A 19,800-nucleotide genomic window follows, 5' to 3' on the forward strand; every position below is an offset into this window, starting at 1 on the left:
ACTGGCCTACTTGTCTTTTATTAAGTGTTCTAGTTTGTGTAGGGAACAGAGGTAAGTTGTCTATTAAAAAAATAAACTATCATTAACCTTAATATTTTTCAAAAGCATGCTTTTAACATATTCAAAGTTGTAAAGTAAATGGATTTGCTTAGGCTGTTGTTGGATATATAAATTCTATCCATTTTTCAAAAATAGCAGATACATTTTTTGTTCATTTTTTAAGCCACCTTTTCTATCTCTTACCTTTGAAAAGCCAATTTTTTTGTAAGTATTGCTAAAAGGCATGGATTCTTTTTAGACTTCATCTAAATTGACTTCTAGGCAAAACTCAAAATATGAAGGAAACAAGTATGTTCTTTGATAAGAATGGGGGAACTATGTTAGATAAGGAGGTAAGGAAAAGTCTCCATGAGAAGAAGACATTTAAACTAAAATATGAAGGAAAGGAAGGAGTCATTCATGGCAGGGAGTCAGGGAGAAGGGACAGAGAAATAGCTTTCTAAATAGAGAAAGAACAAAAGTCCTCATTCAGAATTTGACATATTTGCGGAACACAAAGTAAGTCCAGTAGCTGGAACACTATTAAGCAAAGGAGTAAGGAGAAGAGTATACAAAACCAGATTGGAAACAGGCAGAAGCCAGATCATAAAAAACCCTGCCAGCTATGGCATGAGTTTGTACTTCCATTTGAAGAGTTATGAGGAGCTATTTAAGGATTTTTCATAAGAGATTGAAATTACTTGTTTAAAAAGATCACACTGGCTTCTGTATAAAAAATCTTAAGAAACTGACTAGTTTAGGAGGCCGTTGTGACAGTTCATGTATGAAATTTGAATGCCAAAAAACTATCATTTTCTTAACATACAGAATTCTTTTAAGATAAAAAAATGAGACATTTGTTTTATCATAAATAGGAAATTCACAGACTACTATATATCATGACTTAAACTCATCTATAATTTAAGAAATGCCTATCAAACACATACAAAATTATATTTTTCACCCATCAGCAAAGTTTCACATTGATTCTGTCTTTTCTAAAATATTTTCTGATGCAATGTCCATTTTTCTACATAATATTGTCCTCTGTGATATTGAGACTATTAGTGATTCAGCATTTCTTAAGAGCTTTTAAAATGTCAGATAAATAATCTTTTATACGTTTTGATAACCTTTTCTGTGTCCTACCATATAAAGGCAGATTTTTGAAAGTTTTGCTGAGGACTTGGACTCTTTCTTCCAAATCACTCATACCCAATCTGCAAGTTTTGCTTTCTTTGCTCTGAAATTTCTGTTTTATCTTTTGGAATCCTATGATCATTTAGCCTTTGTCACAGACCTATATGGTTAAACTCATGATTATTACCCCATCCCTAGAATTCTTGTGCTAATTTTACCTAACCTCTACCATGCCAAGATCCCATGATCTTTATTGGAATTGGGATCCTACTTTCATCATAGAACTTCCCAACGGCATCTATACCCTAGAGAGGGCAGGTACCACAGAGTTCTCTGAGGATGGTTGTACACTCTCCACCAATATGTATCTTAATTCCCTTTTTTATTTTTTTTTTGAGACAGAGTCTCACTCTGTCACCCAGGCTGGAGTGCAGTGGTATGGTCATAGCTCACTGCAGCTGTGATCTCCTGGGCTCAAGCAATTCTCCTTCCTCAGCCTCCCAAGTAGCTGGGACTACAGGTGTGTACCAGTACACGCAGCTATTCTTTTCTTTATTTTTTGCAGAGACTGGGTCTCATTATATTGCCCAGGCTAGTCTCAAACTCCTGGCCTCAAAGGATCTTCCCACCTTGGCCTCCCAAAGTGCTGGAATTACAGGTGGGAGTAACCACAGCCAGCCTATTTCTTAATTCCTTGAAGGGAATGTCTTTTGGCCTTTCCCAGGCTAGAGGATGGCTGAGCACAATGCACATAATAGATCCATTCTGATACTCACATCTCTCTAAATAAAGTAAATGTTCTCAACACTGGCGGCACCCCACCAAAAGCTAGAGGGCAAAGATTTGATGTAGTCAGGGCTTGGCAAACTCTTTTTCTATAAAGGGCTTGATAGTAAATTTTAGCCTGATGTATGGCAACATACTCAACTCTGCTGCTATGGCAGATAAGCCCCCATAAACACTGTGTCAATGAATACCTGGCCAATGGGCTGTACACTGATAACCTGTGATATAGTTCAAACAAGTGAAATCCCACAGAGTACAGAGAAGAGTGGAGAGCAGACAGGGAGCAGAAAGTTGAAAATATACAGTATATTCTTAAATAAATAAAATGTCAATTTAAATCAATAATGAGTGTTTTCACGTCCTAACATTGCTGACAGCTCACGGTAACCTGACTTTCACCCTGGGACAGACCACTGTTACCTTAAGAAACCAAATAAGATACGAGATACAAATGAAGGTATGCTTATCAGTGTTTGAGCCAGATTGTACACTATTTTAAGATAAGTCAACCACTCCTAAACAACTCTTACGGAAAACTGGAAAGCTTCGAGTGTGTGTACAAAAATGGCATACCTGGTAGCAGGTTTGAGGAAATACACTACTGATAGTGTATTCAGTACTCTACTACATGTAAATAAGGCCTTTGATTGGAACTAAAACTCTATTAAATAAATTCCACCTCTTACAAAATGACTCATTAAATGATATTTATCTAATAACACCTTCTACAGATGTGCCTTCAATGCAGCCACCATATTAATGCTCAATAAAGTCACTCCTACTCATGTTCTGTATTTTTCTTTCTATAAAATAAAATCACTTACCTTCCTGATCAAAACAAACTCGCTCCGATCATGTGAGCTTTGCCAGTTGGGCAGCTGATAATCCCAGAAGAGTTTTAAATATGTGCTTTCAAAAGACCTGTTCTCACTGTACATGGAAGAAAAAAGGAAATCTGCCTTGGCATTTTTTCCTCAAATGCATTTACACTTATTTCAGACTGTATAAGTAATGGCTATGGTCAAATTGAAGGATAACTATTAGTTAGCATAACCTTAAATCCAAACTCTATCTCAAAGTTAAAACCTTGATACCTAAAAATGCTTCTATAATTACGTTTCTATATTGTTTCTACAAAAGCACACTACTCTTCATTGTTGATATCGATATTGTGGTAGTTACATTTTCAAAATTATATGCTGTGGAAAAAAATCAGCAAATACAAGATTCATTTATTATACATCAAAACATTTATTCATAACTTTCTTTTCTGAATTCATTTAAAAAACAATTCCCCCTCCCATAAAATAAGACCTCTTCCCACAGATTCCATCTAGTCTACTTCTCAAATATCTAAGGTTTTGCTACATTCATTACAATGGTAGTTTTCCCTTAGTACAATTCTCTAATATAGGTTTGAAATAGTGTAGAAAGTCACCCTACATTCACTTATAGAATTGCTTTCCCTACTAAAAGAGTATTTAAAAAAATAATAAGTATTACATCATAAAAGCATTCCCCAATGACTGTGTTTGTATCACTTTGCTTACATGTGAATTTTCTGATGTCCAAAGTACATCTTTGCAAAGCTCATTCCTTACTCATGCGTTCTGTCCTGGTTGAGCTGACAGATGGCAGAATGAGGGCTGGTCTCTGGCTTTCTCACGTCTATTGTATAGGTGCTCTTTCCTCATAGGAATTTACCAATGTAGGGTAAGGGAATCATATCAAATGAAGTCCTTTCAGTATTACCAGGTAAGAATCTTCTCAATATTGATTCCATCTTCTATTACTGCAAAAAGAATGAGCAGCTACTAATGGCTTTCTCACATATTCCTGGGGGTTTTCTCCAGGATGTTGAATAAGGTATGGGCCACATTTCTTCACATTCATCGCATTCATATAAGGCTTCTTTCCAAGAGTTCTCTGAAGGAAAGGTAAGGCATTATGTTTTCTAATATCCCATACACTTTAAGTTTTCTCTGTAGTGTCAATTCACTGGTGTTCAGTGAGGAATGAGTGGTAATTAAATGAATTTTCATATTCATAGGGGTTCTCCAGAGTGTGCGTCCTCTGATGTTTAGCAAGGTTCGAGCTCCAGCTGAAGGATTTGTTGCACACCTTACAGACATAAGGTTTCTCCCCAGTGTGAGTTCTCTGATGTAGAATGAGGGAAAAGCTCCGACTGAAGGCTTTGTCACATTCAGCACATGTGTAGGGTTTCTCTCCAGTATGAGTTTTCATATGCTGAATAAGGGATGCATGCCAAGTGAAAACTTTACCACATTCATCACATTCATAGAGCTTTTCTCCAGCATGAATCCTTTGATGTTTAGTCAGGAATGAGTGGCAACGGAAGGCTTTCCTACATTCATTACACTCATACGGGGTTTTGGTGGTATGGATGCTTTGATGCCGAGTAAGGTGTGAGAAACGGCGAAATGCCTTCCCGCATTCAATGCATTCATAAGGTTTCTCTCCAGTATGCGTAATCTGATGGCGAATGAGTTCTGAGCCACTGCTAAAGGCTTTCCCACATTTCCTACATATGTATTGTTTCTTCCCTATGTGAATTCTCTGATGTCGAGTGAGGTTTGAGGCACGGCTAAAGGCCTTTCCACACTCAGTGCATTCATAAGGTTTCTCCCCAGTATGTGTTCTCTGGTGTTCAATGAGGAACGAAAGATAACTGAATGTTTTATTACAGTCCTTACACTCATGGGGTTTCTTTCCAGTGTGTATCATCTGGTGTTTCACAAGGTTTGAGATCTGGCTAAAGGTTTTGCCACATTCCTTACATACATAGGGTTTCTCCCCAGTATGAGTTCTCTGATGTAACACAAGGGAAAAGCGCCGACTGAAAGCCTTTCCACACTCACGGCATCCGTAGGGCCGCTCTACAGTACTGATGCTCATGTGCTGAGACAAGGCGTCTTGATGAGAGACTGTCGCTTGCCTGATACATCCCTGATTTCTTTGCAGCACCTCAGCACCCTCCTCGCATTTCCACCCTCCTTTGAAACTGGAATACACAGGGCCTGGGCTTAGAATTCTTTCCATTATCAAATACTGGGATGAGTCACCATAAATAACATTTTTTGGAGAAAACTCTTTGATCTCATCATTTGACTGTGAAACTGAAAGATAACAAAAAAAAAAAGCAATTGTTTCCTTTTTTTTTCCTATACTGAATAAAATAAAGCCGTTCCTCCTTTAATGAGAGAATTAAGTAGAGAAAAAAAATCTTATCAATTGCATGGCATTCGTAGCTGCCATACGTGACTGTGAAATCAAGAGTCGTATTGATTTCAGAAGTATGCCCCGAAACTCAGAAGAAATCAATAGAGATATGGGTGAATTAAATAAAAAGATTAAATATAAGTAATTGAAGGAGAGGGAAAAGTGGAACAATCAGGAAGAAAAGTAATTGTGAAGTATAGGTTGTTAGTCTTCCTCACCTCCATTTATATTGTATTTACTGCCGGAACTATCTGAAAATGGCAATACCATAGTGCTGCTAATAAACACACAGCAAGTGTCCCTCAGGGGCCACAAAGACGTCCAACTCTGTTCACTTAGTGCATCTGGAACATTTTACAGTAATTTATTCTAACTGGGAAAAAAAGGTTTCTCTGAAAACTGCTGTCTATGATCCTCACTAACTGCACCTTCTGAACTGTTCTGAAGCTCACCTTTGCTACAACGGTAACTTCCCATCAAATGCCTTTGACAAACAGAAGTCCTGATTTTCTCCAGGGTAAATTTTAGAAACAGATTTCATCACTTTTAAATTGGAACAGCATTTCACAGTATGAACTACTTTTTAAAAAACCCATTCATGTCCTTGTTCTTAGGAAATGAACACTTGTGAATTTAGGCCTAAAAGGCAATGATGTATACAACTTATTCTCAAATGTTTCAGAAAAAAAAGTCATATACCAAATGATAAGGCAAATGGGACAAAATGTTAGCAAAGGTGAATGTGGGCACAAGGCATGTGTACTATTCTTGCAACTTTCATGTAATTTTAACATCATTTCCCAATAACATCTAAAAAAGCATTTTTCTCTAAACACTCTGACACTTATTTTTTTAAGGGGGAAATGCCATCTGTTATTATCACTCTGACCATAAGCTATTAAGGAGAAGTAAATAGACCTCATATTTCTTTAATACTTATCTCAGTAATGAATCAAGATGTGTACCTATATGGTAGGTACACAAAAATACATGACAGATTAGAATTAAGGATGCAGTGAAATAGCTGTTCTGTTAAAATCATGATCTCAATAACAGGGAAGGATTAAATTCCTTTCCTGCCTCTTCTGTAAATTAATTCCATACCTACTGAGTATCTAGGGATATAAACTCAGTAATTCTCTTCAGGAGATGAGAATATAAATAGGGAGAAAGAGAACACAGGAAACATTAGTTAATGACATAAAACATAAGAAAGTTTATTTTACTTTCTCTGGTCTTTTACTCTGGCCTTACAGAAGACCAGAGACAAGATGTGAAAATCCATTGCAACAGATTAAGAAAGGTTTCATCTAGAAATGCTTCATCAAACCAACCAGTTGGGAACTGAAATAGACCAGGTGAACCTGTACGTTTAATGAGAGTAGAAAAAGCTGTTGGATAAATACAAAGTTATAGTTAGATAAGAGTTAAATTCTGATGTTCTATTGCACAGTAGGGTGACTACAGTTAACAATAATGTATATTTCAAAATGGCTAGAAGAGAGGATTTTGAATGTTCTTACCACAAAGAAATGTTAAATGTCTGAAGTGACAGATTTGCTAATTACACAATGTATATACATATTGAAACATCACATTGTACTCCATAAGTATATATACTTATTAATCATGTCAATTAAAAATAAAATAAAACTTAAAAGCTGTTGGAGTTAACTGCTTAGATTTAGTATAGTATTTGCCATATGGTTTTCCACAAAAATGAGAGCAAAAAACAATCAAGAATCCAAGTTAACATATAAAAGTATAATGCTAATTATGTATTCTTCCATTTCCCTGCCTCAAAGTCACCTCACGTCTTCCCATTACCTACTATGCCTATACTCTTCTTGGTAGATGCCAGATGGATTTGATAAAACTGAGTACTTATATTTATTAAAAGCCTAGAAAGATATAAGGATTCATTCCTAATATAATAAAGGATTCTTTTGATAACCCAGAAACTAATGCACAAAAGCAAAATTTTTAGATATATTCACTGTTCTTAGGAAAAAACCAAACATTTTCTATCACCAGTGTTATTTAAGATCATTCAGGAAGTACTTAATGTAGTATGAATATTGAAAAAAGGAAACTATGGAAAAAAGGTTTTAAAAAATCATTACAGAGACTTTCAGTTTCCGATCTGACATGTAAAGAGCTTAGAAGTCACTACTCTGTCCCAAGAAGTGAAAAGCGAAACAAACTGAAAAATCAATAACTCTTCTAAGATCCCTCAGAGAAGTGTAGTCACAGGGCAAACCACTGCCCCCGAAACTGGAGAGACAGGAAGATACAGAGAATCACAACTCACCAAAGCAGAAATCCACGAGCAGAAACCTCTGCAGGAACCAGTGCTGCGACAGGAAAGCCTGAACCATAACTGACAAACAGCTGGAGGCTCAGTGCAGACAAGTCTGTGGTTCAAAACTCCAGTCACAGGGGCCCCCCCTATGAGTTTTACCTCCAGGAGCTCTACCAGGTCTTCACAGTGAATATCAGAAAAATCCCCTTGTACTTCCGGTGGAGGGGAAAGGAAAATAACCTTTTGAAATACATTAGAGCATTCTAATTCTTCTCAACAAGGCCTACCCTCAGGAGGAACAACTTTACCACAGCCTAAGCTGTTGGGGTTTCAGCAGAGCCTGTCCTACCTTGGGGAAGGGAAATACCCAAATCCAGGCAGCTTGAGCCTCCACACAGGGATAGGGAATAATCCAACTCCAGCCCCGTGTAGCCAGCCTGTCCCAAGGTAGGGCCCACACTTTTCCCTTTTCTAAGGTGGGAAAAAACTGAGAAGAGCTGGTGAAATTTACATTCCAGGGGCACAGGCTCACCAAGAGACTGAGGCCTAATTTAGGATTATAAAATTCTTCCTCTCCCCTGACACCTTACCTCTACAGTACTGAAGGCCTATTTACTGCAGTTCTTTTTACTCAGTACCTCATGCCTACCTTTCAACAAAAAACTATGAGGTATACTAAATGGCAAAAAAAAAAGCTTGAAGAGACTGAACAAGCATCAGAACCTCAGTTAGATATGGCAGGAATATTGGCATTATCAGTCCACGAATTTTTAAAACTATGAGGATTACTATACTAGGAGCTTTAATGGAAAAGGTACACAATGTGCAAGAGGAGCTAAGATAATATATACAAAGAAACAGAAATTCTAAGACTCAAAAATGCTACAAATAAAAAATACTGTAACAGAAATAAAGAATGGGCCGGGTACGGTGGCTCACACCTGTAATCCTAGCACTCTGGGAGGCCGAGGTGGGCGGATTGTTTGAGCTCAGGAGTTCGAAACCAACCTGAGCAAGAGCGAGACCCTGTCTCTACTAAAAATAGAAAGAAATTAATCGGACAACTAAAAATATATAGAAAAAATTAGCTGGGCATGGTGGCACATGCCTGTAGTCCCAGCTACTTGGGAGGCTGAGACAGGAGGATCACTTGAGCCCAGGAGTTTGAGGTTGCTGTGAGCTAGGATGACGCCACGGCACTCTAGCCTGGGCAACACAGTGAGACTCTGTCTCAAAAAAAAAAAAAAAGAAAGAAAGAAAGAAAGAATGTCTTTGATGGGCTCATTAGTAGTCTGTATAGATATCTCAATATAAACTTCTAAAACTGAAAGCTAAGGCAGAAAAGATTTTAAAAAATAGAACAAGATATCCAAGAACGTGGGACAACTACGAAAGGTGTAACATATGCATAATGGGAATACCAGAAGGAGAAGAAAGAGAAAAAGGAACAGAAGCAATACTTGAAGTAATAATGACTGAGAATTTCCCTAAATTAATGTCAGACACCAAATCACAAATCTAGAAAGCTTAGAGAACACCAAGTAGGATAAATGCAAAAAAAAAAAAAAATCACTACAATTAGGTATATCATATTCAAACTTCAGACAATAAAAGATAAAGAAATCTTGAAAGAAGTCAGAGAAAAAAAACACTTTACCTATAAAGGAATACAGCTAAAAATTATAATAGTCCTGTGGTTTTGCTTTTCACTGGTTGAGTTACCTGTGGTCAACCGCAGTCCAAAAATATTAAAAATGTTAAATGGAAAATTCCAGAAATAAACAATTCATGTTTTAAAGTGCATGCTGTTCTGAGTAATATGATGATATTTTACACTGTCCCACTCCATCACACCCAGGATGTGAATCTTTCTTTTTCCAGCATATCCATGCTACTGGCCTGTTAGTCACTTAGTAGCTGTCACAGTTATCAGATCAACTGTTGTGGTATCCCAGTGATTACGTTTAAGAGACACTTATTTTACTTAATAATGGCCTCAACGCACAAGAGCAGTGATGCTGACAATTTGAATATGCCAAAGAAAAGCCATAAAATGTTTCCTTTAAGTGAAGAGATGAAAATTCTCAATAAGGATTAAAAAAAATTGTGTGCTGAGGTTGCTAAGACTTATGATAAGAATGAATCTTCTATTCATGTGAGGAAGAAAAAAAGCAATTCATGCTGTAATAGTTTTGCTGTCCCACCTCAAACTAAAAAAGTTACAGCCACAGTACATGATAAACGTTAAGATGGAAAAAACATTAAATCTGTGGGTCAAGGACAGAAACAGAAATGGGTTCTGATTGACAGCAATCAGATTCAGTACCATCTATGGTTTCAGGCATCCACTGGGAGTCTTGGAACACATCCCCCACAGATAAGGGGGGGACTATTACACATCAGAGCTCCTTAGAAACCATGAAAGCAAGGAGAATGGAGGAAATATTTAAAGTGTTGAGAGAAAAAAACCACCAACCCATAATTCTGTACCCTGTGAGATTAACCTTCAAAGATGAAGGAGAAATGACTTTCTCAGAAAAAAAAAAATTAAGGGAATTTGTTTCCTGTAGACCTCCTTTGCAAGAAATCTTGAAAGAAGTTCTTCAAAGAGATGGAAAATTACATAGGTCAGAAACTTGGATCTACATACAGAAAGGAAGTGCATTAGAGAAGGAATAAGTGAAAGTAAAATAAAATCTTTTATTCTTCTTATTCTTAATTGATCTAACAGATAACAGTTTATTCAAAATAATAACAATGTATTTGATGATTACATCTTATACATAAGTAAATGAATGATAACAATGATACAAGAGACTGGAGGGAAGAATTAGAAATATTATAAGGTACTTACACTACACATGAAGTGATACAGTATTATTTGAAAGGGGACTTGGATTAGCTGAACTCTAGGGCAAACTCTAGGGCAACCACTAAAAAAAGAAGTATAATCAATATGCTACAAAAGAAAAGAAAATCATAAAATATTCAATAAAAACCACAGAAGGCAGAAAAAGAGAGGAAGACACAAACAGAAACTAAGAATGGGCAATGAATAGAAAACAGTTAACAAATATCATGGCTACTAACCCAAGTATATCAATAATCGCTTTAAATGTCAACAGTCTAAACACAACTATTTAAGACAGACTGTGAGAATGGATTAAAAAAAACAAGCTCCAACTATATGCTGTCTACAAGAAATCCACTTTAAATATGAAGACACATATAGATTAAAAGTAAATGAATGGAGAAAGGTATACAATGATAACACTTATCAAAAGAAAGTGGAAGTAGCAAAATTAATTTCAGACAGCAGACCTCAGAGCAAGGAATGTTATCAAGGATAAAGAAGAACACTGCATAATGATAAAGGGGTCAATACTCCAAAAAAACATAAAAATCCTTAATGTGTATATGCCTAACAATAGAGCATCAAAATATCATTCATGAGACAAAAACTGATAGAACTGTGAAGAGAAATAGATGAGTCCACTATTAAAGTTGAAGACTTCAGGCCAGGCGCGGTGGCTCACGCCTGTAATCCTAGCACTCTGGGAGGCCAAGGCGGGCGGATTGTTTGAGCTCAGGAGTTCGAAACCAGCCTGAGCAAGAGCGAGACCCCGTCTCTACTGAAAATAGAAAGAAATTAATCGGACAACTAAAAATATATAGAAAAAACTAGCCAGGCATGGTGGTGCATGCCTGTAGTCCCAGCTACTCGGGAGGCTGAGGCAGAAGGATCGCTTGAGACCAGGAGCGTGAGGTTGCTGTGAGCTAGGCTGACGCCACGGCACTCACTCTAGTCCAGGCAAAAGAATGAGACTCTGTCTCAAAAAAAAAAAGTTGAAGACTTCAATCCTGCTCTATTAAAAGTGGACATTCCTTCTCCACTCCCACTGCTTCACTTGACCAGCCTTAAAAATACAAATAAAAAATAAATTTAAAAAAATGGACAGATCTAGCAGGTAGAAAATCAGTAAGAACATAGTTGAATTTATTAACACCATCAATTAACAGGATATAATTGACATCTAGGGACTACTTCATCCAAAACAGATTACACATTCTTCTCAACCTCACATAGAACATTCGCCAAGAAAGACCAAAATCTGGACCATAAAACACACCTTAACAAATTTAAAAGAAAAGAAATCTTAGGTGTGCTCTCAGACCACAATGTAATGAAACTAGAAATCAATAATTACAAAATCCCAAAATACTTGGCTACTGAATAATACACTTCTAAATAACACAAACAAGAAATGTCAAGAGAAATTTTAAAATATTTTGAACGAGATGAAAAGGAAAATACAACTTGTCAAAATTTGTGGGATGCAGTGAAAGCAGTGCTTAGACACAAATTTATAGCACTGAATGCATACATTAGTAAAGAAAGATTTAAAATCAATCATCTAGCTTCTATCTTGAGAAACTAAAAATGAGCAAATTAAATCTAAAGTAAGCAGAAGGAAAGATGTTCAAAAATTTGAACAGAGGTCAAAATTGAAATTAAAAATACATCATCAATAGGGAAAATCAACCAAATCAAGCTCATTCTTTAAAAAGATCTATAAAATTGATAAACTAAGAAAAATGATGTCACACATTACTAATATCAGCAATGAAAGGGAACACATCACTACAGATCCCATGGACATTAAAAGGATAATAAAGGAATACTATTAACAATTCTATGTCCACAAATTTGATGACATAGATAAAATGGATCAATTCCTTGAAAGACACAAATTTCCAAAACTCACACAAGAATAGACAATCTGAATAGACCTAGGTCTAGTAAACAAATCAAATGAATAATTTATAACTTTCCAAAACAAAAAGCACCAGGCCAAGATGAGTTCACTGGTGAACTCTACTAACTATTTAATGAAGAAATTATACCAATTCTCTACAATCTCTTTAAGAAGATAGAAGCAGAAGGACTACTTTCTAACTCATTCTAGGAGGCCAATGTACTACAGGCCAGTATCTCTCATAAGCATAGATGTAAAAATGCTCAACAAAATATTAGCAAATTGGATCCAAGAATGTAAAAGAAGAATTATATCCCACCACCAAGTGGAATTTAAACCAGGAGTGCAGGGCTGCTAACTGTTTACACAGTGAGGGAAAGGACAGATGTGTCAATGAATGGTACCATACAGAATATATCAAAGTTAACTACTAATTCACATGACATACAAAAACAAATTTAAAATGAACCATGGATCTAAATGTGAATGGCAAAACAAGTAGGCTTTTTTTAGAAGAAAATACAGGAAAGTGTCTTCATGACCTCTGAGTAGGAAAAGATTTCCTAAGCAGGTCAAAAAGCAAAACAAAACAACAAAACCACAAAGGAAAAGACTGATAAATCTGACTATACTAAAATTAAGAATTTCTGTTCATCAGAAGAAGCTATAACGGGATAACATAAGCCACATACGAGAGGTTTTGCAGTACATATAAAAACAAAGGATTTGTATCCAAAATATATAACTTCTACACATTAATAAGAAAAAGACAGACTCCGATAGGTAAATGAGTAAAGTCATTCGAGGTGCACTTTGCCAATGGGGATGTCTAGATATTCGATAAACATTTGAAAAGGTGCGCAACCTCATCAGGTATCTGAAAAATGCAAATTTAAACCAAAAGCTACCACTGCACACCCTTCTGACAGGTGAAAATCATGATGCCTAACAGGAACACACTTACTGTGTTTGTGAAAGTGTTGTCAGTAAAAGACCTTTAGAAAACATTTTGGCATTAACTAATAACATGAAAGAGGTACATTATCCTCTAATCCAACAATTCCAGTCCTAAATATCGCACAGAGAAACCTGTACCAGTATGTACCAGAATACAGGTACGATAACAACATTGCTTGCAGTATCTCTATATTGCAAGCAACCTAAGAAGCCCTCAAGAATAAAATGGATGGCTGGGCGTGGTGGCTCACGCCTGTAATCCTAGCACTCTGGGAGGCCAAGACAGGAGGATGGCTGGAGGTCAGGAGTTCGAGACCACCCTGAGCAAGAGCGAGACCCCATGTCTATTAAAAATAGAAAGAAATTAGCTGGACAACTAAAAACATATAGAAAAAGTTAGCCGGGCATGGTGGCGCATGCCTGTAGTCCCAGCTGCTCGGGAGGCTGAGGCAAAAGGATCGCATGAGCCCAGGAGTTTGAGGTTGCTGAGCTAGGCTGACGCCACGGCACTCTAGCCCGGGCAACACAGTGAGACTCTGTCTCAAAAAAAAAAAAAAGAAACTGGATTAATTGTGGTATACTTGTACAATTAAACAAACTACTCGAGCAATATGCAAAATGAAATAATCTTTTAAAAAATAATTTTTAGAAAAGCAAATCACAGTATGATAAATATCCTATGAGTCCTTCTATATAAAGTTCACAAACATACAAACCTAAACCATAGTGAAACAGAGATGCAAAGAGCTGAAAAAACTATAAAGAAAACCAAGGAAGTTACTTTACCATAAAAGTAAGGGGATGATTACCTTTGCTGGGGGACTGGGATGGGCACACAGAAGGCTCTCATGGACCTGGCAGTGCTCTGTTTACTGACCACATGGGTGTCTGTCTTTTAATAATTTGTTAAGCTGTACTTAGGTTTATGTATTATCTTTGTCTGTGTGACATTTCACAATAAAAAAAATTTTCAAAATAAGATACTGGAAGAAATATATGAAAATTGCAAAGCCTGTATTACTAGAGTAGTGGAATTAGAGGCAATTTTTCCATGTTTTCCTTTTTCCTCACTTCCCTTGTACCTGCTTTTATTGGTTTTGTTTATTTTTATTTAGAAAAGGACATTTTTCTTCTTTAACTCATACTTAAATGGAGTTTCCTTGCACTTGTTCCACCTCATGACTTGAGTCCACATTAGTACCTTCTTTCCAAATGCTTCTCTACATCCTCCTAGGGGTCCCGGTAGCATCTGATATTAACTACCACCACTCTCCTTAAAGCTAGAGCTGTTTTCACGGCACGGGTCTCCTGTTCCCTCATCAGTCCTCAGCTCCTACTTCCTAAATGTAGACAATCCACCTTTGCGCTCAGTGGGACCATGCTTTAAAGGTCAGTGTACCTCCATCAGACATTTGCTTCAGTATCAACTACAGAACTTACAGAACTTTTCTTTTGCTTTAGAACTTTTCATACGTACATATATTTAGGCTCCACAGATCTTCCATGTCAGAATCTTCTTCAAGGGTAGGCCATGGCCATATTTATTTTTAAAGAAGATCGCCAGCAATTCCATTGTCAACCAAAGGTCAAGGTTTTCAGAGAACTTCTACTTCTCATTCAATCTTATGGCTTCAATTTTTGTTTAATGTAAGATTCCCACAGCTACATCGCTAACCTGAATTTTCTTCTAAGATATATTCCAACAGCCTGTTGCACATTTCCACTTGGAAATATTATCCTCTACTCACACTTCTCAAACTAATTCATCACCTGTTCTCCAAAACTGACCCTTTTCTTGTGTTTTATGTTTCTATTACTACTACACCTATGCAAATTATCTAGGTCTAAAACATCAACTAGAAATTCCTTTTCTCTCACTGCTGAACTGCTAATTTGAGCATATCTAATACAAGTTATTTATAGACACATCACTAGGACAAAAATCCTTTGATAGTTATTACACTTTTGTATGCCCTCTAGACTCTGTAGCACCTAAGAGTCTGACAAAATTAAAATTTCAGTAAACATTGTTAATACAATATGTAAACCAATGAATAAATCAATTAATCAAAGAGTAATGAGTTAATCTTTCCAAGATGATTAAATAAAACAGCACTATAAAAAGTATATATACCTTTTATTTAGACAATAGAAACATATGCCAATTTGAAGAAAGGGAGGAAACAAAAAGAAACGAAATTCAGAGACCAGACAAACCTAACACTGGAAAAAAAGAAGACATATCTATCTGTGAGAAAACAGAGAAAGTATAAGATGTGAATTGGGTTTGAAGTGGTCTCTTATGGAGTTGTGGGTAAGACTTATGGTCTCCACTTCTCTGGTATCATAAGGAAAAAATTTTCAACCAACATATGAAAAAAAAGTACTACTGGTTTCTAATTGACTAACTGGGTGGTTTTAAAAATTTTCCCTACCAGCTTCTAACTCACTCACCTGAAAACAGATCTCTTCTCACATCCCCTTTCCCGAGCCAAGGCTCTTTCCCTTGCTCCAATAAGGCAACCACATCTGGCTTAGAAATGGAAAGACCTGCTTGCAGAAAATGAAATAAATTCAAAATCAGTCCTTGAATCCTAAGAAAAGAAGGGTCATGAAAAGAAATGTCAGATGTAAGTATGAAAAATGTCTAAAGATTAGATACAGTTACAAGCCCCATCTTTAAAACTAATTTTTTTTAAAAAACTCCATACTTCCCTTGGGATTATTCAGCCAGATAATCACGATTTACAACAGCAATTATAAAGGTCAAATTCCAACTTGAGGGAGATGAGGAGGAATACTTACCCAGTGAGACCAGATGGCCATAGTTCTCCAACATTACACATCTGTACAAATCTCTTTGAGCAGGCTGAAGCCATTTCCACTCCTCCTGGGAGAAGTCTATGGCCACATCTCTGAATGTCACTGACCCCTGAAATGGCAAACAGATATCTGCACAACTAGTACCCATGCCCCCAAAGGCCCTTATCAAGAAGTGAAATGAGGCTGGGCACGGTGGCTCACGCCTGTAATCCTAGTACTCTGGGAGGCCAAGGCGGGAGGATTGCTTGAGCCCAGGAGTTTGAGGTTGCTGTGAGCTAGGGTGACGCCACGGCACTCTAGCCCAGGTAACAGAGCGAGACTCTGTCTCAAAAAAAAAAAAAAAAGAAGTGAAATGAGTCTCACTGTGGAGGAAGGGCAATGTGTATAAGTAGAGGCAATGGGAGTTTTCAGAATTCTGAGTAATTATTATATAACTAAGAGCCCAGCTTTCATATTTTGTCATACAACTGGAGAAAAGGAGAAAAAATATAAATGATTTGTTTTGAGATAATTTCCAGTTTTGGTCATGATAAAGGATTATACATGTGCACAACATGGATTTTTGGCTTTGGTTATAAAATTCTTAAGATCTTACTTCATGAATAGTGATGACTATTCTTTCATGTTTAATAAGCAATATATATTTTCCTTAATACCAGTCTATTTTAATATGATTTGGTTAAAATTTCTTCATGGTAATAACTTGCTGTAGCACCCTTCAAAAGGGGCATGCATTCTCAAGTTTGTCAGGCATCCCCAATCATGAAGAAACAGCTGTGAAATTTAACAGTAATTTCAGCAATGTCACAGGACAAAGAGGATAAGCTATAAAATACACGGATCTCCCAAGAAGGGAACCTTCTTGGATGGAACCTAAAGCTCTTTCCCTTATTAACTAAGGGAAGCACAAGTCCTTGCTTTGCAGCCTGGTTTTACACCACTTGACTGATGGACATAACCATTAACATAAGGCACGAGTGGGAATTTAAAAGATCCCAAACTAGTAGCAGCCCCGTATGTATGGCAGAGTTATATTTCACAGTTTTCAAGTTAAAAAAAAAGGTGATAAAAGACTGTTGACTAATAAAGGAAACTCTTTCCTACAGTGAACAGTGAGATCTGCGGCAGAGATGGAAACTGGATTTCCCAGCAAACCTCAGCCCCTGGCCTTGGAGACGAGTATGACAAAAGGTAGGACAAAGAAGTGGAGCCAAAAATGAGAGACTCATTTGGAATGGTCGGCCTTGCCACTCCTACCTCTGTGAAGCACAATTACCAGCCAAGCATTCAGCACTAATTAGAGTACAAATAATCAGTGTTCCTTGCTAAAGGAACTTAATGTTATGTCTGAAAAGTGAGTTCGGAGATTTTGTTTTGCTCACTGCTGAATCCCCACGACGTGGGTGCGCCATTGCGTTAGAATCGCGGGGAGAGACTGAAAACAGACTGCTAGGCCACGGACCCGAAGTTTCCGATTCAGAGGATCTGAGGTAGGGCTCAAGAATCTTCACACTGTGAGAACCACCGATATGGGTGCTGAAAACAAATGTTCAGTAAAAAAACAGTATGTTGAATAAACGAATGAAGGGCGGCTGGAGTGAGCAACATAAAGTCAAACGCTCTTCGTTCTAACAGTTGCAGAAAAGAGGAGGCCATGTAACAGCTGACACCCCACCGCTCACCATAAAGCACACGAAACCCCTAAAGAGGAAGAGTGGGGGTAGGGTCCTGGGGTTCTGGCAATCACGTAGCTTCAGGAGGAAGAAAGCCCTTGTCTCCAAATCCTGAAAGACACTGCTGCGCTTCAGTAAGAAAAGAGGAAACATCAGCATACCTGAGACATGGCTCACAGAGGGGATCGCGGAGATCGAAAGCGTAAAACGGCCGACCTGGCGGGGGAGGAAGGAGCCCTGAGCGAACAGGCCCGCTGGGCCGAGCCCGAGTCACCGCCCGCAGCGAGGGAGTCCCGTCCCCCCGCTCCCCGGCCTCGCCACAGACAGGGGCCCAGGGTGCCCGGGAGGCCGTGAGAGGCCGTCCCCTTCCTGCCACGGCCCGGGCTCCGGGGACGTCAGCCTGACCTGCATCCCCCGCACCTCCTCACGTAACCGTGGCCAGTGCAGGGACGTTTCTTCCGTGCTTTTGGCGAAGTGTTTCCGAGCTCCGGACGGAATCACCGCCCTGGCCATCCGGCCGGGCTCCCGCTGGGAGGGAGCGGGCCCCTTTACCTGCCTCCGGTCCACCGCAGCCAGACACTCGGCTCCGCCCCCGAGGACTCCGCCGCGGGCGTCGCTGCAAGTGCGCCTTCCAGAACCTCAGGGACCGAACCCAACAGGCCGCCGGCCTCAGACAACTACACTTCCCAAAACCCACCGCGGCCTCTGTGCGTGTGAGAAACGGCGTTTCCTTTTCAGTACGACTCTTAGAGTGCAACGCGGCGGCGCCCGCAGCGCCTAGACACGCAGGACGCCGGTCTCAGACTACACTTCCCAGAGCCCACCGCGGCCTCCGCGCGTGGGATAGGGGAGTTCCTTCCCTCCCCTACTACGACTCCCAAAGTGCAAGGCGTCGGCGCCCACAGCGCCTATGCACGCAGAGCGCCAATGTGGGACTGTACTTCACAGAGCCCACCATCGGCTCCGCGCGTGGGATAGAGGGTTTCTTCCCTCCCCTACTACGACTCTCAGAGTGCAACGCGACTGCGCCTACAGCGCCTAGACACGAAGAGCGCCGGTGTGGGACTTCACTTCCCAGAGCCCACCGCGGGCTGCGGCGTGGGCTAATGGTTTCCCTCGCCTACTACGACCCCAGAGTGCCCCGTGGCCACGCCCACAGCGCCAGTGGTACAAACGCAGGCCTCAGACAACTACACTTCCCAGAGCCCACCGCGGCTGCAGTACGTGGGACGGAGGAGGTTTCTTTCTTACTAGACTCCCAGAGTGCCCCGTGGCCACGCCCACAGGGTTGGAGATGCCCAACGCCGGCCTCAAAAACTACGCTTCCCAGACGCGTCTGCGGCCCGGCCTGAACCTTAAGACCGCCACCATGAAACAACTACAGTTCCCGGAAGCGACTGCGGAGTCAGGGCTTGAGTCAAAAACCTTTGGCCTCACGTAACAGCATTAACCAGAATCCTTGCGACTGCTCCGGTAGCTGCTAGAAACAAAGGCCTCGGGTGACTGCACTTCTGTGTGGGGTGGCCGCGTTGCACTCTGGGAGTCATACTAGGGGTGAAAAACTCTCACACAGGCGTAGCCCGCAGTGGGCTCTGGGAAGTGCAGTCCGAGACCGGTACTCTGCGTGTCTAGGCGCTGGGGGCGCGGCCGCGTTGCACTCTGGGAGTCGTAGTAGGAGAGGAAACCTTCTATCCCACGCACAGAACCTGCGGTGGGCTCTCGGAAGTGCAGTCAGTTGGGGGACAACGGAGGGATTCTTCCTCTGGTGAACCCGGACTCTCGAGCAATCAGATATTGCCAGAAAACGAACACAGCTGCCAGGGTGGCCCTGGTTTTTCATACGCCCGAGCTCGACCCGCCCGAAAAGCTCTCTGGAAAGAGGAGTATGAATGATTATCTGTCTGCATGGTCCTATGGTCAGGAGAGGGAGCTATCTTTAGAATGCAGTATATGAATGGACCAAATACGTTTCTAGGTGGTGTGTCCCCAAAGAGGAAACATACATGGGTTTTGAGTAGCACTGTGTGAGCAGGAATAGTCTCATCTTCCATTACCAGTGATCCTCTGGGGGAACTTGTGCTCC

At 39.6% G+C, this 19,800-nt stretch overlaps 1 protein-coding gene across 1 annotated transcript; it reads right to left on the reverse strand.

The window, feature by feature from the left end:
* Positions 1-2,943: 2,943 nt before the first annotated feature.
* Positions 2,944-17,933, reverse strand: ZNF140 (zinc finger protein 140). Its single transcript, XM_012657251.1, has 4 exons — positions 17,879-17,933; positions 16,027-16,153; positions 15,676-15,771; positions 2,944-5,102 (listed from the first exon to the last, which is right to left on the reverse strand). Exons 1-4 carry the CDS (start codon positions 17,885-17,887, stop codon positions 3,961-3,963), a joined length of 1,374 nt encoding a protein of 457 aa, XP_012512705.1. The 5' UTR covers positions 17,888-17,933; the 3' UTR covers positions 2,944-3,960.
* Between the last annotated feature and the right edge of the window lie 1,867 nt (positions 17,934-19,800).

The sequence above is a fragment of the Propithecus coquereli genome, unplaced genomic scaffold, assembly GCF_000956105.1.
Source record: "Propithecus coquereli isolate 6110/MARCELLA unplaced genomic scaffold, Pcoq_1.0 Scaffold535, whole genome shotgun sequence".
Taxonomy (NCBI): domain Eukaryota; kingdom Metazoa; phylum Chordata; class Mammalia; order Primates; family Indriidae; genus Propithecus; species Propithecus coquereli.

Bases quoted from the DNA above. Each gene is read 5' to 3' on its own strand.
- ZNF140 (XM_012657251.1), bottom strand. The intron at 15,772-16,026 runs GTAAGTATTCCT...TTCTGCAAGCAG, and splicing joins TGGCCATCTGGTCTCACTGG to GTCTTTCCATTTCTAAGCCA. The intron at 5,103-15,675 runs GTGAGTGAGTTA...GTTATCTTTCAG, and splicing joins GAGAAGAGATCTGTTTTCAG to TTTCACAGTCAAATGATGAG.